The sequence below is a fragment of the Micrasema longulum genome, unplaced genomic scaffold (assembly GCF_059751315.1).
Source record: "Micrasema longulum isolate JH-2025_06_02 unplaced genomic scaffold, ASM5975131v1 h1tg000849l, whole genome shotgun sequence".
In the NCBI taxonomy this organism is placed as follows: Eukaryota; Metazoa; Arthropoda; class Insecta; order Trichoptera; family Brachycentridae; genus Micrasema; species Micrasema longulum.
The window spans coordinates 890,469-915,352 of NW_028278041.1; the positions used below are offsets into that span (position 1 = coordinate 890,469).

Below are 24,884 nucleotides of genomic sequence, written 5' to 3' on the forward strand. Positions count from 1 at the left end.
ATGGGGCGCTAGATCCCATTTGATCCAGTGCTAACTGGACTAGACTGGAATACATAACTATAAAAAACATAACATATTTTTAGGTTAATTAGTATTTATCCACTTATTGTTAACTGTAAATTGTAGGGTTCTTTTCCAAAACTGACTATTTCTAAGTTTGGCTTTTTCAGGAATTCGATATTTTTTATTATAGACTATTTGAAGCAAAAAAATACATAAGATGTGGATACAGCTAAGAAGGTATGACAAGTAGTTTTATTTCCTTAAAAAATAAGGCCGGTCTACCGAATACACCACTAAATATTTGAAAAAATGTTTTTTTTTTTTACTTGTATTTTTCCCAAAACTGACTAATTCCTGGAAGTACCGAATCAGTTTTTTGGAAATATTTTTTTTTATGTCTTTATCGAAAATAGTTAATTTAGAAAAATAACTGATTTTTAAATTACAAAATCACCCAAATTGGTGCATTTTTGCAAAAATTTAAAATATATCAACATGTTTAGCTTCCTTCAATCTATATATGATATAAAACTCGATTTTCCATATTTTAAAAATAGTCAATTTCGGAAAAGATCCCTTCAATTCAAATATATTACCGAAAATATTTACAATATGTTATTTAAATTTTATGCCATATCATATATTTGTTTCTCAATTAATTTTATTTAGCATAGTTCCTAAGGTATTACCATTTAAGTATTCTTTATTATAAAAATAAACCTTGCTTCAATAAAGTGCAAATTTTAATCACTGACGTTTAGAAATTGTTTTGGAAAGTTAACCAGTATACATAATATGTTGGTATCGTACAATGGATGGAGAAAATCAGACTTAGTTATATTATTTAATGATGCGATTTCTGCCTTTATTAAAAAACATATCCTAAACATACCTACATACCGTTCCCCTAAGAAAAAACTCCCAGGTAACAAAGTTTATTTCAACCATTTCAAGTGCTACTTAATTTTTTATTTCTATAATCAGATTATAATATAATAAATTACCTTGACAGGTGCAGTTGGTCAGATGACCAACTGTGAAATTGGCATCGCGGGTTCGATTCCCGCCGGTTGCAAACGAAAAATTTAATAAATATTTTTTCTCAGTTGGTCTGATTGTTGTAGTGTATTTTTCAAATATAATAAATATATATATTATCATAAATCAAGATTTGTAGTTGGGAAGATTTTTTAAGGTCAACGATATAGTAAACTGTTTTCCCTATCAATGAAATAATATGTACGTATTAAAAGTATAGGGAGAGGCATTTGCAATTTAAAAAAAAAATGGTTTAACACTGCAGTATAAATTTTGGAAAATGTTGACAAGTCAACATCCCTCGACTAATGATGGAAAACAAGCATGTATATTTCTGGCAGGCATGGCAGGTGAAGCTGGTATGGCACAAACGAAAAATTATTGCGCGTAATTATAACACACATCTGTCTTCTCCATGCTTAATATGGCAGTCAATATGTTAATAAAATAAAAAAAGGGTTTTCTTTGTTCCATTTTGAAATGACTTAAAAACAAACCACTTCATTTTAGTAATTGGACAAGGATTTATTTAACTTATGATTATTTAGGATTAATTAGTACTTAAAACCTTAGAAGACAACTAAATTAGGAATAATTTTTTTTACAAACTAAATCTTTAATTTATGATATTACATATATCCCAGAAAAATGTTACAAGTTCAGCATTCTTTCATTAGGATTGCCTGTTATTAATTATTCCCATTTATTTCTTTATGGAATGTAATATAGTTTCTACCACTTTGAAAAATCATCAAAAGGAAATGTTTTAAATGTGTATAAAATTTTGAAAATTATTTACTGGTACCTATCATTGTAAATTGTTTGTAATATTTTTACTGTCGGCAAACATATAAAACTTTTTTCTACTTGCTATTAAAAGAATACTCCGTTTTTATTAACTATAATTAGTATTTCCTGTTATTATTCAATCAAAAGTTGTTTAAATTTTTTTAGTTAATTTATTAGTAATAAAAAAACAACTCCATTTTGGAAACAGTTACTCAATTAAAATAATAATCTTGTATTGCTATTTTTGTATTAAGAGTTGTACTTTATTTTAACAAGTCAGTTAGTATTTAACTGTTTACAACTATCTTTATAATAAATATAATTGCATTGTATACTGAGGTACCAAAAACCAAATTTTGATCATGAACCTCCCATATAATCATATTTTTTATTTGTTAACTCAAATTCAAAAACTCAAGTGTTTTTTAATATTATCTGTACACATAGTAAATATTATCACCCTTTGAATCCAAAGCTAGGACTTTATTGTTAATTTCAAGCTCTTAAAACAAAGTTCATTATGTGAAGGCTAGATTTTTCTTTAAAGCTTTAAGTAATAAGTTATTAGAATCCACTTTTAATTTAGAATCAATAAACTCATTAGAACCAGCATAAATGATTAAGTTGAAATATTTTTCATCAACTAAGAAAACATTTTGTATTCCTTCATACACTTGATAGCGTTGTTTCATTATATACATTAGTTTATTTTTAAATTGAAGAAATATCACTTTTTGGTAGTTCTTGGTCTACATTATATTTACATTATATATCTCTTTAATGTTTTTTCCATTAATGTTACTTATACCCATAATAATTATATTCTTTTCAATTATTCTGATTAAATGCGCATTATTACAAATCTAGGTGTTTTATCAATAATATTTTAACGTATTATACATATATATTTCAAATTTATTATATATTTATAATATACGAATCAGCGAGATATTTGTAAAAAAAAATTGAAAAAAAAGTTGACACAGCGTACTTGGTGTTTTTTATATCAGCATAAATTCAATAAAATTTGTAAATAAGTTAATTTAAAAAAAAAGATTTTTGGATTTCACACTTCGATCGATGCCAATGTAATTTATCTTTTTAGTAAAAACGAAAGTCTAAATTAATTTAATAAGACTAAGTTTTAATTGTGAATCTTATCACAGTTCATTTTTCATAATTTACTATGAATTTTTTTCATCTAAGTTGTGGATATCATAAATACCATATCAGAGACATTTTTTTGGGTGAAACGAGGAACTAAAAAAACGCATTTTTATATGATATTATTTTACATTTTAATGGACATCAAAAAAATGCATACTATACAAGGTACATCTGGCAAGTATGTTCTGTTTCACAGGTTAAAGAAAACAAGTGCATATTCAGAAAGAAAAATAAAGGTGGAAAAAATTTTTTACACCATTAACTCTACAATCGAACTTGGTTATAATGATCACGGAAATAGCGAGATCTCGGATGAAACGAGGAAACATTCATCGACATTTTAGTTTATGGTTTTTCTCCATACATTTATTCACTTTTATAACGAGCTACTTCTCGGACATACCGAACAAAAATATTGTCAACAGTTGAGCAAAAACTCTTAAATCGTTTAAAAACATAATTTTTCGAATAAGAACCCGGGTAATAAAATCTAAACGGGCGGCTAACTTATGACCGATGCCACTAGGTATTGGGATCGGATGACGTTTATGACACTATGTAAGTGGCGAAGTATCTAACGCCGACATTGAAAAAATATCATACACACGGTTGAAATTACATGTAAAAAATCCAAGCTTAACTAAGTAAGTACCGGCTCGGCACCACATTACAATTTACAACTTCTTTTGTAGTTTATGAATGATATCCTTAATTCGGGAGTTTTACGCAGCGCTTTTCAGTTTTTTAAAAATGTTTTATGGTCAATGCATAATAAACAATACGAGTGGGTGATGTCAGATCTGTCAAAAAATAACCCTTGAATTATAAACATATCTACTAACAAAAGGAAGTGTCTCTCAATTTGTGAAAAAGTGATAATTATTTGTGAAATAGAATGTGGTGCGAAAAATCTTTAGGTGTGTAAAAAATCTTCTTATCCACAGTGTAAATATTGTGGAAAAATAAGAATGTTTATTTATCTGCATTTTAAATTTTAAAAGTAGTATGTTTGTAAGCATTTATCATATTTTTTCTTAATAGTTTTATTTCTTTAATTATTTGTATGAACTACACATATATTCTTTGTTTACTTAGTGACGATATGCAATGGCGATTGGATTTGAAAAAAATCTTTCTCCGGTATAACGAGTAATGCTTCAACCGGTCCATCACTAATCAATGACGGACGCCCACTTCGTTCATCGTCGTGCACCTGACCTATGATGACCTTCATTGAATTGTCTCACTCATCTCCTTGCCATTGAACAGCGCATGTTCTCCGCACACCTCGCAGATTTGCTGATGAATGTGAACTGGTATAATGTTCTTCGTATTAAGGAAACAAATTACGGACCTTATCTCACAAGCGGCGGGATTTTCAATTTTATTCGGCATTTCAAATAAGCACCACGAACCATACACAACAGTCAGCTATCTGATAATAGTGTCAACTTGACCAACTTGATAAGTGAGAATACTCAATAGGTCAGAGTAAGTACCATACATGCAGGAAACTGCGGTCCCAGCGATAATATTGCATATTATGCAACTCATTGATCGATAAGTGAACATTAAAAATATCATGAAAATATTTTAACCGCTTCTTATTTTATGGGCATTAAAGCTTTTGTTTGTAACTCTGAGATAAATTCGAGTACTGGGGTATTTTTATTTTTTTATTAGACAATGAGCCGTATATCCGGCTTTGGGGCTTGCCGAATATCCAGCATCCAGCCTAACTACTTATCCCTTTCATCACTAATTTTAACCTTATTTATAAAAAAACAGATGAAAATATATTTAAAAACATTATAACTAAAATTTAAAACCTTCGCCATACTATAAGAGGAGGTAAAAGTGGGAAGGAAAGAAAAAAGGAAAATATTCAGATAGTGACATTTCATTCCTAAGTTTATGGAGTTTATTCTAACATAACACCTAAAATTGTATGCTAAAGAAATGAACCAGTAAGAAATTTTAAATGGCTCCCCTGCATGTTAAGTTAATAGTGACATGTACCTCTTTACCTAAATGCCACAGAAATATTCTTCATCTCTGTTGTAATACTATATGTTAATCTGAATAAATCTCTAGGGGGTAAAATCCAGTCTTTGTCTGCAACATTTGGACAAACTCAAAATATTGTTGGCCATAAAATATTGTAAGTAGTGAAAAACCACCTTTTGATCAAAATATTTCATGCCTGGAGACTTTAAGTGTGGTATGCTTGTGCGCTAACTTCTATATTACATAGTCATTTTCAGTTTTTAACCATGCTAGAAAATGAAAATCAAGTTGTAGAGTGTAGTATTGTATTAGTATATTATTACATACACATTATCTATATCAGGCCCCGTTGCTGTCCACAATAAATGATGCTAGTAGCATTATTTTGAATCACAGAATTTTCTTTATTGCCGATTTTTCGATTGCTCCACACAGCAAAAAATAGATTGTGTGGCCCAAAGAGCTGAAATTTCTTAGTACCCGAGATCCTTATTAACCGAATAAGGACTGAACTTTTTAGCATGTAACAGTCGGCGGTTACCTGCTAGTTTTATTTGTAAGTTATTATGTTTACAATTATTGTGTCAGGTGCAGATAAAACAAAAACAAAAATTTTAATTGGGGTGATTGTTTTTTATTTCACTTAAAAAGAAAAAAAAACATATATGAAGAAGTTTTGTGATGACTTTCCCTTTACATAAATTATTAAAGATGCTATTAAGTTAGTATTACAGCCGACAGACAAATATAACGTATTATATGAATTGAGTTGTGGTCACGTCTGAAAGTCCTTTTGAGAATGATGGCAAGGAAGGCTATTACCCAAGAATTAAAATGCCAATGTGCTAGTAACGCTTCTTTTTAATTATTTATCCGTCATTGGCTTATAGTAAATAGTTGAATGAAAAAATACAAGATCAATGTTTATAAGATACAATGGTCTCCGGCGTAGCCCTTGACATTTAATCCAGTAACTTTGAAGGTGGCTCCACACGGCGGTTTCTGTTCGTATTTGATGTTCATACTAGCGGAAGTCACATACAACTCGTCAAGATTCGGTCCGCCGAAGGCTACCGAAGTTACTTGGAGGGCGGGAATGGCCACTTGTTGGAGAAGCGCTCCATTTTCTGGATCTACCTTGATGATCTGCGAACCATCGAAGCACGCGATCCAAAGATTTCCATCCGTGTCTATCGTCATCCCATCTGGCAGGCCATCTACATTGTTTTTCTTGAAGTCAAAGACTAGCCTTTTGTTAGCTGCAAAGTATAACAAAACTATTACTTATCACTTTTGGTCAAAGACACCTGAGTATTATGCAATTAAAATCTATAACCTACTTTCACTGTCCATTAAAACAACGAAGAAGTTCAGTGTTTTTTTTATTTGTTAATAGACTATCAAACTCATTTTTAAAAAAGCTTTTTCGGAGCAGAAACTATGCAGAGAAAAAAACTATTTTCAAAAATTTCATTCACATAGACTTTTTTCTAAATCAAATGCGAGACCTCATGCATACTAGGCAAATGTTTGCGGCCTCCATGGTGTAGTGGTCAAGAGGCTTGACTCACTAATGGAAGGTTCCGGGTTCGATTCCCGCTGAGAACACAAAAATTCAATGTGATTTTTCTAAAGCCTGGGTGTTCTGTGTTGTGATTCACCACTATAATTGGGCCTCCTGGCCTGTTGTGGTGCAAAAAATATGCTTACCACTTTACTACAACTAAATTTGATCATTTCAATATGAAAAAATCATTTTACTTTCAAAGTAAAATTAAAATAAATAAAAGTAATTACTCATGGCTCCAGATTTAAAGTCATAATCATATGCACGCACTGCATATTCGCAAGAGTCAATGTAGTACATTCTTTTCTTATTAATATCCCAGCAGAGACCGTTAGAGATGCTGATATTTTCTGCTTTAGTTTGTGCTCCACTTTTGTTAAACACAAAAAGAGAACCTTTGTTCATCTGGAACTTTCCCGGTGGGTCTTCTTTACCCATTGTCCCTGAAAATTAAACAGTAAAAACACCTACAGTTATCATAATGTAGTCACTTATATTATAGAATATATATTATTTTATTTTATTGAAATAAACGGCACTTGGTGCCTTTTACATATAAGTTGCATATAATAAAATACATACATGTAAGTGGAATAAGTAAAATATAGTATTTAAAACAAATTATTACTAAACAGTTATTTACAAATTAAGGAGTCAAAAAAAATAATACACAGTTTAAAAATTATATTACTAGTTATAAAAATACTTGAAAAATTAAATATTTGGTCATAGAAATATTTTGAACCTGTAATAAAAAGAGAAAAAAGTAAGAAAGCAACACATTAATAAAAAAAGGAAAATAATTTTGAATAACAGAGTTATGAGTTAGACTAAAGATATATATACATACAGTTAAGTTTATAATTTACAAAAATACTTTTTTAAAAGCAAAATGAGATGCACTTACCACCTTACCAGTGTTGATGATTGAATGCTGAAAAGTTTTTTTTTATCAATTTTAACCAAAACACGATTATATCGGCCGAAATACAAATTACATATTTACAAATTAAAATTAAATATTGTATCTAAAAACATGAAGAAAAAGAATAATAATTTAAAATCATTAGCAACGGAATATTTGTGGACTTTTTGAACTGACACTTTTGGGAAAAATATAATAAATTTGATCATAAGGAATTAATTCGGTATGCTATGTAAGGAATAGTATCTCGGTCATTTTTGATAGCAATTATTACCAAAAACAAATGCTGACTCCATGATAGAATTTACAAAAAAAAAGTTCTTTATTATGGCAAGATTAGATAAGATAAAATAAATAAATAATTATTGGTTAACAATTTATGCAGCCCCGCACACTTTTAAATATGTTTCCTAACATTCAAAATTTCACTTGCTTGGCTTATTTATTATTAATCATTCGTCGCCTCATCAATAAGAGACAGTGGACAAATTCATTTCCTGTGTAAAAAAATATTCTCAAAGATACCTACTAGAGTTCAATTGTATAAAGAAATTATGCAAAGTACAAAGTTACTGCCACAACCAATATTGACTCGTTGGGAACTTGTCAGAAGCTCCTTTTTACAAAACACATTTGTATGATACTAAAAAAATATTTCTCCGTCGTTATCACTGATCATTTACCAAGTATTGAAAATAGAATAAAATTATTATTTTTAGGAATACATATGAAATATTTCCATGTTAACATAAAATATTGCCGTGAAAAATCACTCGGAATATTTCATGTTTACCTTATGCGTGGTAGCCAAACACACCAACCTATATATCACGAGCCGGACTTAAAAAACGTTTTGTTTTTTTTAAAATCATGTGTCCTTTAGCTAAAATATTGATAATTGAACATAACATGGGCCGAAATGGAACTATTTTTTTATAAAAACTATACGTCTACGAGTACTGTGTTCAAAAGATTTCTAAAAACATAATTCCTCAGATTTATTTTAATTTTAGTTCAGTACCTACTTCACAGCTAGAAATAATGTTTTCTAAGAAACAAAAAACCAACCATCATGCCGTTTCTCTGTAAGGGAAGGCAGAGAGGATAGAATGCCATATCACTCTGTCTGCATACAAATCTCACTTCCTCTACATTCATATATCCTCTCATGCATGCCTGCCGATTGTTCTGACTTTTGGTATGTCCATCCTCAAGCATTTGTTGGATTTGGTCATGCCATGTCTCTCTCAGTCTTCCTCGATTTCTGCATCCATCAACATTCGCATGGTAAATCTTTTAAGGCATTCTTTGCTGTTCATTCACCCTACATGTCCAAACCAACGCAGAACTCCTTTCTAGATTTTGTCGCTAATGCTTACCCCGTCTTACTTATTGTACGGATCTCGAGATTATTTTTAAAAAAAAATAATTTTAAAGATTTACCTCCAAATAGTCTGCCCCTTGGATCAGCTTTTCCGTCATTAAGTCTGTTAGTGTTAAATCCTTGCGCTGTATCCACTTCAGTTATTTGATTCAAGACTTCTGCAGGACTAGAATCTTGACCGTTCCATTTAACTGTCAGAATTTTACGATCCACTCCCACAACAAATTGGTCTTTTGTTCCTGCTATTGGCACCACAAAGCCCACATTTCCAGCTAGTAAAAAAGTTATGAGTATATTGAATGTGTTATGTTTTTTTAAACTAGAAATCATTAAAGAATGAGGGAAATGCATATTATAATAAAAATTAACAGTTTAAGAATAAGAACCGATAAAATATGCTTAAGAAGATCAAACTTACATAATTTAGTTTTGGTTTCTTTTCCTGTGGATGGAACATACTTATGTATGGTGTGATCAAAGATGCTAACATAATATAAACACTGTTGTTCTGGATCCCAGTGTGGACCTTCTCCCAGCAGAACTGGCTTTGTAACTTGTTCAACCTTTACATCCATCTGGAAAAGTCATACAAAAATAAATTGTACAATATTTATCATATTCAAATGTAACAGTGTAGCCTGAACAGAAAATAAAATGATAAAAAATGTTAGTATGTTTGCGGATTGTTAACATGGTATTATTATATATTTTTTAAAATTTAAAAATCCGTACACCTTTCATAGATGTTAGCTCTATGGTTGATCTAATTTAAACATTATAATTATCTAAATAGATAATTTTTTTTTAAATGAATAATTTTTAACACATTTTGAGAAATTAATTACCATTGCACTTTTCTTTTTCGTTCTTTCTGATATGATATATGATAAAACTCCAACTATCCGAATTAATGAATGCCAGACGTTATCACACAAAAATTTACTTAAACATGTCCAGCAAGTTAATTGCTTTGTCGAAGAAACATGCCGGCCCTCAGAGCTCTTTTTGTATTTGTTATTATAACATCTTTATTTCCTGATACAGTTCCTGATATTTGGCAATTTGGATTATTGGAGTTTGGATAAATAGAGTTCTACTGTATTATCTGCTAATAAATTATAAATCAATCAAAAATATTAAAGTACCAAATTCTCTAATAAATTTGTTTAACAATGCTGTTTCAAAAGAGTATTTGTTCTAGACATTTTTATCTCTAGATCAAAAACTGATCGACAAAAATAATGGTAGGATAATATTATTACATATTTTTACTATCAGTTTGAATTGTAAATTGCAATAAACCATTTAAATAAAACATTAATAAAGTTATTAGTTAGCAGCAGTGAGACTATATTAGTAAATAATAACAAAATGATCATTTTAAATCAGATAAATATGTACTAAACAATTTTAATTACTTGTTTACACAAATATATATATTTTTTTGACATTGTTATTATTTCTTTAGATTTTTTTTTGCACAAACCAGGAGGCCTTATTACAGTGGTGAATTACAGCACAAAACACCCAGGCTTGAGAAATATCATATTTTAGTTTTTATGTTCTCACCGGGAATCGAACCCTGGGCTTCGGTGTACGAGTCAAGCGTTTTTGCCATTTAACCACGGAGACCACCATTTCACTGTTGTAAAATAGTATTTTATAATATTAAGTATTTTTAAAGTATCCCAAATGTTTTTTATTTCCATAACTTTGGACAATCAAGCAAATTTTTCTAAACATGAATTAACATTTAATTAACTCACCTTTGTTCTAAGATTTACTAACGGAAAATGAAAGATAACTTATTATCTGTTTTATTTTTATTTGATATCAAGTTGATTATCACTTTAAACAATCTGGACCTCCTTGCTGTAGATAAGAGTTGATGTAAGTATAATGACTGTATACCACTTAATGCCGTTCAATTGGCAACAAGCATAATGGAACTATACACGAGTGCTTATATTGAGTTCCTCTAGGACATAACCGAAGGGAGTTTTACTTTATCTCCGAGTACTCTTATTACGATGATAACATTTAATACGTGAATTGAAAATACCACACTGATAACAACATTATAAATTGATAAAATATTAAATGTATTTTTTAATCAAATGTGTATATAGTGTTATACTTTGATATTTTTTCTCCATTTTCAGCTAAATAAAGTATAGTTTACAGGTGATGCTTACAAAATGCTTACGTTAAGTTGTTATCAATTTAGTTTTAATTAAAAGCTGTCATTATAGACATATTAACTAATCAAACAATAGGCGAATTGCATAAAAGATTTTGTGATAACAAGAAATAGTTTTTTTATTCTATTTAGACTCTGAATTAATTATACCGTCTTAAGTAATAATAAATAAAACTACATATAAAAAATAAAAACCGTGCTTTATCATATATTTTAACTGAGAAATCCATTGATTTTAATTATGATCGTTTTATTGTTTATAATCTAATAAATTTAATAAATAAATTAGATAATAAGATTATATAAATAAATTAGATAAGCAGATTATATTGCCTAGTTTGTAAAAATTAATTTAAAGGTGAATATGTATATAAATAATAAATGAGGCTATGCGGCTAAAATTTGATGTGTCGGTTCGTCGGGCTGAGGACAGACTGGAGTGGAACAGACAAATTAGAAGTGTTCATGTTGGTCACGATCCTCAGCATTGAGGGACCGACTAGGAAGAAGATATAAATCAATTATAACTATTATAGTCCAAAAGCATGTATTTATTTAATTATTCACAATTTAATTTAATTTACATGAGACAATACTATTGGAATCAAACTGCACACATCCGTATAAATGACATTAAAACTAATAACATACATATACTGAAAGGTGTAAGGCAGGGTTGCATACTTTTGCCAATGCTTTTTAACTTATAATCCAAATTCGTATTTAAAGAGACCTTGCAAGAAGTTAATATTTTTTTTTTGTTTTATTTAACTTTTTATCACATAATTTACATTGGTGGGCTTATTTCCAAATGGCAATTTCTTCCAAACAACCATTAAAATAAAAGTGTTTATTTAAGTTTCAAAGCATTTTCAGTAGAAGAAAAAAAAACGAAAGATACACGAAATAAGAATATTTGTAGATAAATTAGCTCAAATCAGTACTAGTACTCAATTTAAAAAAAGGAATAAAAGGGAAAGACGAAAGGGGGATACATTAAAGGAAGAGAAGAATATGTTGATATAGGAATTAAAATAAAAGGCAAAGTAATAAATAATATAAGATACGCCAATGATACCGCATTATAGCTGACACTGCTAATCATCTACAGCAACTTGTCAACAATGTAAATAATGCAGGTAAGGAATTCCGACTCAAAATGAATGCTCTAAAAACTAAAGGTAGTGTGGCCAGCAAACAGAGAGGCATTAATATCCGTCTTCCCATAGACGGTGATGGGATAGAACAGGTTACCCGTTTTAAATATTCAGGATGCTTGCTAAATAACCAGCGTAATCCAGATTCAGAAATAAAGACCAGAATTGAGATTGCGAGATCAACCTTCTATAAAATGCAGAAACTCTTGTGCAACTAAGCTATGAGACTAAGCACAAGATGGAGAACAATAAAAGCTTATGTAATGCCAGAGTTGCTATATGGAGTAGAGGGTTGGACTCTCAAAGTCTCAATGGTAAACAAAATTGAGGCCTTCGAACTTTGGGTTTGCAGAAGAATGCTTAGACTCTCATGGACTGATCGCGTCTCGAATGACCTGGTTTTAAGCATTATAAACAAAGAAAGGGAGTTACTGACCACTATCAAAAGAAGAAAAGCCTCATACATTGGTCATATATTCCACAGTGAGAAGTATGCTCTTCTCAAACTTATCATGGAAGGAAAGAAGGCAAACGGGGTATGGGATGGAAAAGAGTATCATGGCTCAGAAATCATAGGCAGTAGTTTGGTGTACCGGATGCAGCGGCGCTAGTTAGACTGGCCCAGGAATTCAAAATGATGGTCGCCAACCTCCACTAGGAGTGGCCAAAAAGAAGGAGAGACACAAGTCCCAACTGCATAGGCCTAAAGTCGTATGTTGAGTTGGGATGAATAACAACAATAAAACAAAAACATCATTAAAAAATAACACAAAGGACATCAATATAAAAAGAAAAAATAAAGACAAACATTTGATTTAGGTAGATGAATTTGAATATTTGAAAAATCATCAAGGAGTTCTCAAAATTCAACTACTCAAATTCCTCCCCCCAAGGAAAATCCAGTCCTTAACCCCTCTCTTGAAAATAGATTTTAGCACTTTTCCAAAATATGAATCACTCTCAATACGATAAAGGAGAGGTGCCTCTGAGCAAAAGTGGTGTGAGTTTTTGGAATAACAAAATTCATAATGTTCTGAGACCTCTCCTTATTGTTTGACTAGAAGTGTGGCAATGCTAAGGTAAAATTGTCTCACATTCAACACCTTCATACACTAGAACCTCAGAGTAATAATTCTCTAGAGAAGCCTTTAAGCTCTATTGCATTGAACAAAAGCATTCCAAATTTTTGGTTTGGTTTTAGTTTGGTTTTTAGTTAAACAACAAATATTTTGGACGGTTTCGGTTAGCGCTCGTAATTCTCAACGCAAGTACCTACGGCCCATTGTATTGCTGTAATCTGTAGCTAAATTCGTAATCGATAATTGAAGAATCATTTTTCTCCGTATGGGTGACTCTCTTAGTCAATGTTCTGTTGGATATTTTGGAGGGCATCGGAATATGATTCTTGGCAATTTTTTTTGTGAAATTATAAGAGGCTTTAAGATGAAAGTAACTTATTTAATTGATTTCAGTAATTTACCTACTTTTGGATTTCTACTACTGTACCAAAAATATTCTTATTAGACCAAAACCAATTATTGAAAACAATGTTTTAGATATTCGCCTATTTTTCAGCCTAAAATATTGATATCTCAAAAAAATTAACATGTTTTACTATCATATTGGTTCGGAGATTAAATAATAAAAAATGCAAAATAAGACAATGGAACATGTATATATTTTTGTGAAAAAATGATAACAACGCCAATAGGCAGATGAATTAAAAACTGCTTCCTAACTCCAACTCCGTCAATTTAGCAGAGTTGGCAGTGAACCTATTGAATAAGAAAGTGAATAACATTTTTCTCATTAAATTAGAGTTAGGATATAACATATATATATATGCTTATAATAGTTAGGTTAGGTTAGGTTAAGTTTTTTTGAGTGTAAAAACATTGCAAAAATAAATATTTTGTTAACTCTTACATTATGAAAAAGCAGACATGAAAACCTGCAGTCTGTTATTACTAATATCTAATAAAAATATTGCAAAATTTGCTTGATAGTATTATCAGAAATACCCATAGCAATAAATGCTGCATGTATTATATTTCCGATATTGTATAATAAATGTGATAATTGATAAGCCTTTTGTGTAATTATGATTATTATAATAATTATACCACCACCAAATACAAAACGGACAAACATTAAAATGACAGAAAAAAATAATTCTAATGACCTGTTTTGCGAAATTTAGATTGTGTTGATCTAACTGGGGAGGGCTATCCACCGATGAAGATGAGACTGTTGTTTTCGGGGTCTCTCCAGATTCAGTATTTGACTGACTTGACAATGCAAAAGCGGTGCCTGAATTAAATTAAAATGTAACCATCAATTCATTCACATTTTTATAAATAAAATTGGTGTTCTTAAAATGAATGGAAATTATTGATTGAAAAAGAAACCCAACCTTTTTTTAATATAAGATTAACTGGTAATATTATGAATAATATTTTGAGTTTGTCCAAATGTTTGTAGACAAAGACTGAATTTCCTCCCCTGGGAAGTTATTAAGATTTGAATATTACAACGGATAACATTTTAGAGAAGGAATATGGAAGTCTAGGCATTGACCTGTCATTGGCGGGTTTAACTTCACAAAAATTAACAGTGAAAGTGCTCCCTTTACATACCCGAAAACCATTTTAAAGACAGTGGGTAATTCTATAGGTTTCCCTCGTACTAAAAATCTTTTTTTTGTCAATAGAAAAGTTACTCTTTAAAAATTTAAATCTCATAAACCGTGACTTTAATTGAATTTAACTCTACTGTTTTTATTGTCCTCTTTACTGTGATTTTGGCAAATTATATGGAAGGCTTATGTCCTATTCCTTATGACAACATTGCAAACTTGATTGGTAGCAAAAACTGTGTTTACTTACATTACAGTTATCAAAATCTGTTTCCAAAACGGTACTTTTCACAAAAACCAACAGATAGAAGAATTGAATAAATATGAATGTTCAAAGAAAGGCCAAATGGTGAATGTTACACAGTGTATAAAGAGGACACTTAAATCAGCCAGTGGTAGATAAGTCACAAGCCCTGTTAATGCCTAGACTTTCATATTTTCTTCTCTATCGGTACATATCATTAATGTGAGAAAGAAATATCACCTATAGGTACATATTTTTTTAGTTCATATTATATAGGCGGCCTCCGTGGTGTAGTTGTTAAGACGCTTGACTCGCACACAGAAGGTTCCAGGTTCGATTCCCGGTGAGAACAAAAAAATTAAATGTGATTTTCTCAAGCCTGGGTGTTTTGTGATGTAATTCACCACTGTAATTGGGCCTTCTGGCCTGTTGTGGTGCAAAAATAAAATAATAAAATAAAATAATATATTTCTGTGTAGCTCGTAACCATAGATGCGACACTAGCGGGCAGCTGTCAAAATTTTTAAAAATATAACTAACAAGCCACTAATTCCACAAATTATATTGTATTTACAAACTGAATTATGTATCTATTTAGTTTTTTACAGTTGTGGTGCAGTTAGAGCATTTTTTCATCACACACGATGGCATATTTCTGTGTAACATCGTCCATAATGTCTGATCATAATGAAAGTCTGTTAGAGAATAAAGGTACGAAAGGCAATTAATTATCCTCAAAATGAAATGCCATTTTCTTCGCGGTTAATTAGGTTACTACCTGTATATTTTACGTGTTTGCTAGTAGTAAGAAGAACTCACCCACATCATTAAAGGTGTCGGTTATTTTAATTTACACATTTATTAAGTATCAGATGAATGAATCGTAGATTATTTTTTTCATCACAACAGGCCAGGGGGGATATTCCAAATGCTCTCGGGGCCGTAGAAAATACTTTGTTAAAAAACAAGTGTTTTATTTATTTATTTAACTTTTTGTGCATAATTTTATTTTTACATTGGCGGGCTTATTGCCAAATGGAAATTTCTTCCAACCAACCAATAAGATAAAAGTTTTATTTTTATAATTAAAGTTACAGAACATATTCAATAGAAAAAAAGATTAAAAAGTTAAAAATATAAATAAACGTATTTGTTTATAAATTACCTTAAATCGAAACTATTACTCAATAGGAAAAAGGAAAAAAGAGGAAAAAGGAAAGGAGGAGAGATTAAGGAAGAGAAAGGAGATGTTTCTTCAGACGTAATTTGAACAGAGATAATGTAGTAACATCTTTGATGGTGGATGGGAGATGATTCCATAGTCGAGCCGCATGGACACTATATGAGTTAGAGAAGAAAGAGGAATTGTGGATGGGTATTAAGAGAGTGCCTTGAGAATTAAAACGAAGAGGTAAACCATGAACTGATAAGCATTAAAAATTTTCACGCAGGTATATAGAAGCGTTAGGACCACGGAGACCTTGTGGTCTTTGGTATTTGTAAATGGATGTTCAAACACAAGCTGAATGGTCATAAGCTATGTAAATTCCTTGACTTCCATATTTCCTTCTCAGAGAGTTTCTCCATCTCTGTCAAAAATATTTGTCAATATTTTATGAGTTCAACTTACGTTAATGATGGTGGAAATAGTATCGGAAGAAACACATTTCTTGAAAAATCTCTCAAGTTTCTTTAAAGGCATAATAAAATGAATATTATATTACTGTATTATTATGACATTGAAAATTGCCAAACACTAACAAAAGAAAAATACAAATTAAATGGTACCTACCTATGTACTTTACACTATATACATTTATGGAGTTTTCCATCTATTACAGTAAAATATAATTATTTCAAATTATTAGAAACTAAACAGAGTGAAACAAATTATTTATTTTCATTACAATATTTATGAAAAGACAATTCGTGAGTATTAAAAATTAGTGTAGGAAAATGAGAACCATGAAAATCATAAGAACGCGAATATTTCTTTTAAAAAATTTTTAAATAATAACGTTACATATATTTCTGCACAAATAACATCAATCTTGATAATGGACGCTGTAATGCGATCCAAAACGTTGAAAAAACATACAAATGACACACTAGGAACACATTGTAAATTCAATTTCGTAATATATTTTTGTGAAGTATTAAATAAACAAAATAAATAAAAAAACCTAGAAAAACTCATTGTGCATTATTTTTATAGTTTCATAATTATTATATAATTAGGATCATAAGAATCGGCTCCTAAATATTCAAAGTATTTCCTAACGTTATCCCTGATTTGTAAAATACCCTATTGCATACAGACCTTCTTCCTCTACATTAATACATCTTCTTATGCACGCAAGCCGATTATTCGCACTTTTGACATCTCCATCTTCAAGTATTTGTTGGATTTGGTCATCATAGCATCTCGTTGTTCCTTGTTTTCTACATCCATCATCATTCCCATCATAAATCTTTTTAGTCATTCTCTTGCTATCTATGTCCAAAGCAATGCAACACCCCTTTCTCAATTTTGTCAATAATGCCCTTCTCAGCCTTACATTATGCACGGATTTTGCCAAAAATAAAGTTATTAATATTTTCTTGGCAAAAAGAGTAAATCAACTTCAATGGATCAGGTTAAAATAGCTATGATTTGTGTAATGCATTTGGTTATTTTATTGGTAAGCATTATGTCTAAAATTGCTAAGTATAAAATATGTAAGCTTTTAATGATTATGATAAAATTATAAATAAACTTATCAATGAAACTTTTTGGTTTGGTTTTACTTTTTTATTATTTTGACCAACGAGCGCTTTCGCCTAAGTAGGCATCTTGTCTATAATCATTAACTATGGAGTTTTATCAAGAAATATCAACAAAAAACATTAATATTATGTAAGCTTTTGTTTATATATATTAATATCTCATATTGCATTAGGTATTTTATTATAAAAACTCTTTCAATAACATGTTGCGTAAATGGCTAAAATAAATTTGTGCAGCTATCGTAAACAGTTTTACCACACCTTCGCCTAAGATCGCATTTCAACAGAATTCAGCCTACTTTCATCTTTGTTTCTCCAATTCCATACTTGGCTTCTAACATGGGTGTCGGCACCAGGACTCCACTGCGAATCGCTAACTTAATTAAGCCTCCTACGACTTGTTTACCAAGGTTGATTTTAGTTCACTATTCACCCTGTTCCCAGCACTCTCCGCTTTCAATATCTTTCTTCCACATATTTCAGTATTTGTAAACATGTACATATAAAAAATATACATTTATTACACAAATATTTAAAACTTACCATTTAAAGAGTGAAATAAGAACTGCAAGGTGACTTGGATGAGCAGAATAGAATGTCTTTGACCCTGCATGATTAACTGGCCACTCATGTTTAGATTAATAAAATTGACAATAATTTCATAGAACTGAATAATTATTGTAAATTATGTATGTTGTATAAGATACAAAAATATATTGTAAAATAATCAGGAAAAACTTAAAATAATTCAAATCATTGTTAATTGAATTTTACAATACTGTGCACTGTTTAAACAGACAACTTTTATGATACAATAATGTCATGCAGATATGACAATGATATTTTATGGTTTTAATAGTGTAAAAATCGTGATTTAACTATTAAATTTATGTTTTATATAAAATTAATCACCTACCCAAATGAATAGTAGAACTCGTGGAATAAATGAATTTATTTGTGCAGGCTAAATGGAAAATATTTCAAACTTGTTTTATGTCAAAAGACGGCAAAAGAAAAATTATCAACTGACTCAACTCATGGGACAAAAAAGATACTTTGGAATTCAATAATTTATAATTAAATAAATAGATATTTTATTTTATTTGTAAAAATAATTACACAATATTATGTTTTCATTTATTTTCCAAAATAATTGTCATTATAAATAGGTTTATTCATTTTAAAAAGAACAGTTCAGTTATTCTTTTTATCATCATAAATCCACTGATAATATTTCGATTCCTTTTCCAAATAAACAAAGCGAAAATTTGTTTCTGAAATAAAAATGCAAAAGATAGTACATAATTAAATAATAACATGATAAGATAAAGCTACTTAAATCATAAAATAAATTTGTCTTTTTGAAAAATTAATCTACTGTATTTTTTCTGCTACTTTCTTTGTCCACGTTCGCTCCTACGTGGAGCATGTGGACATAACTAGATGCCTCCAGGAGACCCAATAGCTTGCCAGCACTCTCGCCTCCTCCCATATCAATCCCGTGTTCCTTAGATCCGCCTAATAAAGCTGAAAGATAGTCATCGACGGTCTTCCAGGACGGCGGGAGCCAGTAGGTTGTGAACAAAGGCAACTTGGGTGAAGGCTTAATTTTTTTTTGACAATCAGGTATCAAATGATTGATTTGAAACCTTATGAAAACAAATCCCGGGGTGTGTATGTGTTATTTATATATTTTTAATTCAGAAATCATGGGAATAGAAGATCTTATTTTTTAAAAGGCTTAAAAGACATTCTGCTGTTTAGAAATTTAAAAAATATATATAGGTAGGGTAAATACACCCTATCCGATTGCCAGCGTCCAAATTCTTAAGAGAGTTTTTGTTTGATCTAATAATTTTAATTAATTGATAATAAAAAATATATTTGTTTACCTATTGCACTTGATGACTTCAAATCCTTGTAGATCAGGAACAGTGGAATAGTACTGCCCAATGTATGTGCATAAAATATTTTCACTGTCAAATGTCCATTTCATTATAGTGACTCTTTGATCAATAGATACACTGGCCATAATATTATCTTTGAAAAGTTTTATCCCGGTAATTTGACTGCAGTGGTATGTGTCACATGACCATTTGCAAACTTCAGTTATCCTCAATTTACTTTCATCATCCCTAGACCTCAAAATGTTTAGGTGAATAGCGTTGTCATCTCCTCCAGTGGCAAGAATTATTTGATCTTTGTGTATATAATCTAAATCTACACAATTTATGCCAGCTTTATGAATTTTCAACTTATGGAATGGTTTTATAATAGAAACATTATCATCATTGTGATTTACTGTGAAGTCAGCATAATTCCAAAATGCTACTGAACCATCAACAGCTAATGTCATAACAATGTAATTGTTTTCAATTTTAAAACTACAAACTTTTAAAATACATCTTTTATGGTATTCCAATGATAAATAAAGGTGTAATTCACACTTGTTTTGGTCCACGACTGATTTAAAAACTCTTAAGTAGCCATCGGAACAACCGGCCAAAAGAAAGTTATTCTGGTTATTAAAAGGTTCACCGCTATCCTGGGAAATGTAATCTAAGCTCATGAACCTAGTTTCTGCGTTTAATTCTATAGAAATATTGGACCAACCACCATCTTTTTTCTTTCTTTCTAAATCAGTTCCCTTGAGCATATAATTTCCAAACTCAAAGTACTCTATTGTTTGCGAGTTGTTACCCAATATGTTTAAAACTACTTTTGATGTGCATATTTGTGCTCTTCCTCCAGCACTGTAGAGTATGTATTCTATTTTATGTACATCTTGGGATTTTACATTTGAAATTTCCACTAAACTCATACACCTTATACTAGACAAATGATTATTCAGATCTAAAACTTTGTCATAGTGAATATTTCCGCATTCAATCTTACAAGCAGCTATATGAACACATGTATCCTCTCCAGCAGAAATCAAATAAAAACTATCCCACGGAGTTACATTTACAGATATACATTTAATTGCATTTATTTCTTTAGAATGAAAACCTCTTACAATAGTGTTTGATGCAATCTGTTGAAACTTACTACTGACCACTTGAACGACAGAATTTTTTATGAAGATAAATCGTAATATATTTTGCCGCTTGTTTTCAAATTCCTGCCAGCCTTTTAGAACATCCCAAGATCGATGGCCGCCTCCGCAATTTACAGATAAAATATTAGTTTGATCTTTCAAGTCCCAAAGAATAAGGTTAGTTTCCTGGAAACCGCAAATTATGTTTTTCTCCCTGTCGATAAAACGATTTACCCATTCAAAGGGCAACTTGACGTGATACAAATACTTTAACATTTGTGTGTTTTTAACATCTTTTTCATTTAATGAAAAATATTTTATAGTTCCATCTCGTCCAGTTGTAATAATTTTTCCATTGTAAAACTCTATTGAATTTATTCCGAGTCTTCCATGTATTTTGGGCAACGTCACCAGGGGATCATTTATTCCTTTTTTAAAAAGATAAAAGTTACCACAGCGGTCACCCACCAATAAATATTTATTTTCTAGGGGTTCTAATGCAGCAGATGTCAGCCATCTTTCTTTACATTTGGGCAAAGTGAATGTCGCAATAGTAGTGCAAGTTTGATTTTGTGAGCACAAAAGAGATATTTCACCATTTTCATCACATACTAAGAGACACCGGTTTGTTACCCAATGAAGCGACATTATTTTATTTTCTGAGATTTTGTTACTTAAGAAAAGTACTAGATTTGGATCAAATTTACAAGGCTCTAAAAATACATCGATTTGGCCACTGATCCCAGCAAATGCGATAAACTGCTTGCATAGAGATTGAGACATACACAAGTATGTTTTAGAGTAGGATATTTCGTGTTTGATACTCCATTCCGCCATTTCAAAATCATAATACATTAAATATCCTTGTTCTGTAATACAAACTATATTGCCTCGAGCGGTGAGGGCTATTTTTTTGGCTGTCAACATTTCATCTGGGAAGTTTAAAGCCTCCAATTCAGGCTCGAGAGATTCACAAAACCTTTGATGCAATACAACTCCAGAGTTACTACCTCCAGTGACAATCAACTTTTCTTTACCATCACAATCCACGCACCATAATCCCCCCCCTTGAAATACTTTCTTTTTATTCAGCAAGTTTCCCTGAAGATTCCACGCACACATAATTGCATCTTCACCAATTGAAATAATTGCATTATCCAGTACAGTACTAGAAATAACCCTAGCAGTGTGACCAAACATATTGGCTTGCGACTGTATTACTATATTTTCCCAATAATCCGCAGTGTTGGAATCTTTGCGATTTTTGTCAAAGATATTCCATATTCGAACTGATCTATCATCGGATGTAGTAACAATAATATTGTTATCTTTACAGTAAGAAATGGAAAAAATAACTCCCTGTAAGAAACATATTTATTATTTACACCATTAATAAGATATTACAAAATTGAACATTAAATTTGTATTGTGCTGAATGTATTCTTACCTTGTGTCCTTTTATTCTGTGCAAAACTTGTTCACATTTTGTACTCCACAAAACTACTTGAGAAAATGCAGTACCTGCCATTACTAAGACATGGTCACTTATTTCTGTGAGTATTCCAGAGTAAAGAATACATTTCTCCTCACATAAATATGAATTGGTAATAGAATTTGATGTCAGATTCCATATCTGTAATTAAGAAAAGGGAAAACATTCATTAAAATGTTTTTAAAAAATAAGTATATTTGGTTGATTATCAAGAAAAAAGTTACTAATACTAGCATTCAGATTTGCCAATTTATTTTTCCATTGCAAAAACTGTCACTGTCAAAATATTATTTTTTATCTTACAACAAATCATGATATATTCACAATTATAGCATTTAATTTATTTCCCCAGTTCCTATAAATTTGTTCATAAAATCATTAAATGTAAAAATAAATAAATAATGGTGTGCATAAATGCTGAATCGTCAAATACTTTGCGATTTATTGCTTGGGACAAGAGCTGGACCCTATGATAGATTCAATTGGCACAAAGAACCAGACACTTATGCTTACAAGGGAGGAGAGAATAGTATGCTCGTATTCATTTACAAATGTGTATATTCCCATCCCTTTGCAGTGAGTGACAGGGCGCTAGATCCGGCACTGATTGAGACCGATGTAATGGTCTTAATTTCAATTTTAAAAAGGATACATAACATACAATTTATATTTGAAGCACTATCTTTTTGTTTTTTAATTACATATAAAAATAAAACAACTTTGTTTTTAATCACTTATTCTAATTTTGTACCGACCTGTTACGAAGCTACACAAGCTTCCTTTTAGCTTACTTTACGAATGCATATCGACGCTGGAAAGGAAAAAGTTACCAAGCAACATGTAGTAACTTTACAGAAGAGCCAATAATTTTTTTTTTTTAATTAATAAAAAATCTCATTCATACATATTATTTTGGCATAATTTAATAAAAATTAAAAATATGAGATTCTTTATTAATTTTAAAAAAAACTTCGATTGGCTCTTCTGTAAAGTTGCTACATGTCGTTTGGTAACTTTTTCCTTTCTGGTGTCGATATTATCCTATTTTATTTTTAACAATATTATTACTAGTAAATATTAAATCTAACCATATGGAGGTAAGAAGTAAGAAGTCAAGTTACTTAATATTTAGTAATAACACTGATAAAAATAAAATATAGAATATGCATCAGTACAGTATACCTTGTAAAGGAAGCTTGTGCAGCATCAAAACCAATAACTAAAAAAAACATAGGTAAGTATATAAAAAAAGGAGTGGTTGAAAACATTTTATTTGAACGAGGTTGGCGTTGATGTTGGCTGGTTTAAGTGGCCACTTTACACACTGAGTAACATTCACCATTATATTGAGTTATATTCTCTCAAAACTAAAGTTAGACACAAAGCTGGGCTTTTTAGTCTAGAATTTCGAACCATCTAAGACATCATGTGTTTTAGTCAAATGCACTAACCATAACACCATGAGGTGGACAAATAAGGTAGACTAGAGATAACCAGTATAAAAAACAATAATTAGTTTAAATATGAACCTGAATAACATTGTGCGCCGTCAAAATGGCTATTTTGTCTTCTCTCTCAATCCATATCAAATTTATTATCCAATCATTGCATTTCAGGTGCTTGTTTGTAAATTTGAAGTGAATTTTAGTTTCCTTTAATTTTGTCGCTGCATCATCAGCACCGGGAAGTATGAACTTAATGGTAAATATTTTGGCTTGCTTCCCGCCAAAAACTACAACAGAGTTGTCTAGGGTGGCCGGAACAAATCCATGAATTTTTTGCCCAACAAAAACATCACTTTTCAAAATTAAACAGTTGTTTGAAATCGAGTATATGTGCGCTACGTGACCAATACCTAGAATGCAATGAAAACTACTATTAAATATAGGAAAATAAACTAAGTTATAATTTCTATTTCTTTTAAATAAATGTAGAATTCAATTAAATAGTTTAATTTATGAAAGTAATTGCACTAATAATTAAAATATATATTATTTTTATACCAATGAGTAAAATATCATTTCGCAAAAATTTTAATGCAGTAACGTCCGTTTTTATCAAGTCAGAAGTAAATTTGACCTCATTCATCGTCCCTTCCATCTTCCGTGAGCAATAATATTAAAAATTATTCCATGTGCAATAATATCAAATCGAATAACAAACTTGAAGAAAATCAACTGTCAGTCATCTGTCAAAAGTATACCAAAGAGAAAAAATAGAAGTAATAAGATCGAGACAAAATACACCGAGAAACGAGACACCATGAGACAAAAGACAAAACTCACCTATTCCACTTGTAAAAAAATATTGACGGTTATTACCGTTAATATTTTATCAAAATATGGTTCTCAGAAATATCACTGTCGTAATTATTCATGCTTTTTGTTTCATGCTATATAGATAATGAAGCATTTTTAGTTTACTTTCAAAAATCCATGAAGAAATCCATACGACCAATCGAGTAAAGTAAGCA

General features: G+C 30.5%; 2 protein-coding genes and 1 long non-coding RNA gene across 5 annotated transcripts in view; 1 reads left to right on the forward strand and 2 right to left on the reverse strand.

The window, feature by feature from the left end:
* LOC148278645 (uncharacterized) overlaps positions 1–7,386 on the forward strand; it is a 150,830-nt gene extending 143,444 nt beyond the window's left edge. The window contains exon 2 of the long non-coding RNA XR_015823127.1: positions 7,059–7,386. This is a non-coding gene — a long non-coding RNA (uncharacterized LOC148278645). The remainder of the gene's footprint in view (positions 1–7,058) is intronic.
* Positions 5,617–16,856, reverse strand: LOC148278649 (regucalcin-like). 3 transcript variants are annotated; one of them, XM_088231070.1, is made up of 6 exons: positions 16,747–16,839; positions 14,420–14,547; positions 9,299–9,455; positions 8,940–9,152; positions 6,802–7,014; positions 5,617–6,263 (listed from the first exon to the last, which is right to left on the reverse strand). In XM_088231070.1, exons 3-6 carry the CDS (start codon positions 9,453–9,455, stop codon positions 5,929–5,931), a joined length of 918 nt encoding a protein of 305 aa, XP_088087196.1. In that variant the 5' UTR covers positions 14,420–14,547; positions 16,747–16,839; the 3' UTR covers positions 5,617–5,928. The 3 variants fall into 3 exon arrangements, with proteins under 3 accessions (XP_088087196.1, XP_088087194.1, XP_088087195.1); XM_088231068.1 differs by lacking the exon at positions 14,420–14,547 and having other exon boundaries at positions 16,747–16,856; XM_088231069.1 differs by lacking the exons at positions 14,420–14,547; positions 16,747–16,839 and adding an exon at positions 10,647–10,889.
* Positions 16,857–18,974: 2,118 nt separating this feature from the next.
* On the reverse strand, positions 18,975–24,612 carry LOC148278650 (tRNA (34-2'-O)-methyltransferase regulator WDR6). The gene is made up of 5 exons (XM_088231091.1): positions 24,415–24,612; positions 23,941–24,266; positions 22,367–22,552; positions 19,775–22,278; positions 18,975–19,156 (listed from the first exon to the last, which is right to left on the reverse strand). Exons 1-5 carry the CDS (start codon positions 24,509–24,511, stop codon positions 19,096–19,098), a joined length of 3,174 nt encoding a protein of 1,057 aa, XP_088087217.1. The 5' UTR covers positions 24,512–24,612; the 3' UTR covers positions 18,975–19,095.
* Positions 24,613–24,884: the final 272 nt, after the last annotated feature.

Bases quoted from the DNA above. Each gene is read 5' to 3' on its own strand.
- LOC148278650 (XM_088231091.1), bottom strand. From the start codon at position 24,511: ATGGAAGGGACGATGAATGAGGTCAAATTTACTTCTGACTTGATAAAA. The intron at 24,267-24,414 runs GTATAAAAATAA...ATTGCATTCTAG, and splicing joins AAATGATATTTTACTCATTG to GTATTGGTCACGTAGCGCAC. The intron at 22,279-22,366 runs GTAAGAATACAT...TGTTTCTTACAG, and splicing joins ACAGAATAAAAGGACACAAG to GGAGTTATTTTTTCCATTTC.
- LOC148278649 (XM_088231068.1), bottom strand. From the start codon at position 16,818: ATGCCTTTAAAGAAACTTGAGAGATTTTTCAAGAAATGTGTTTCTTCC. The intron at 9,153-9,298 runs GTAAGTTTGATC...CTTTTTTACTAG, and splicing joins AGAAACCAAAACTAAATTAT to CTGGAAATGTGGGCTTTGTG. The intron at 6,264-6,801 runs GTAATTACTTTT...TATACTTTGCAG, and splicing joins CTTTAAATCTGGAGCCATGA to CTAACAAAAGGCTAGTCTTT.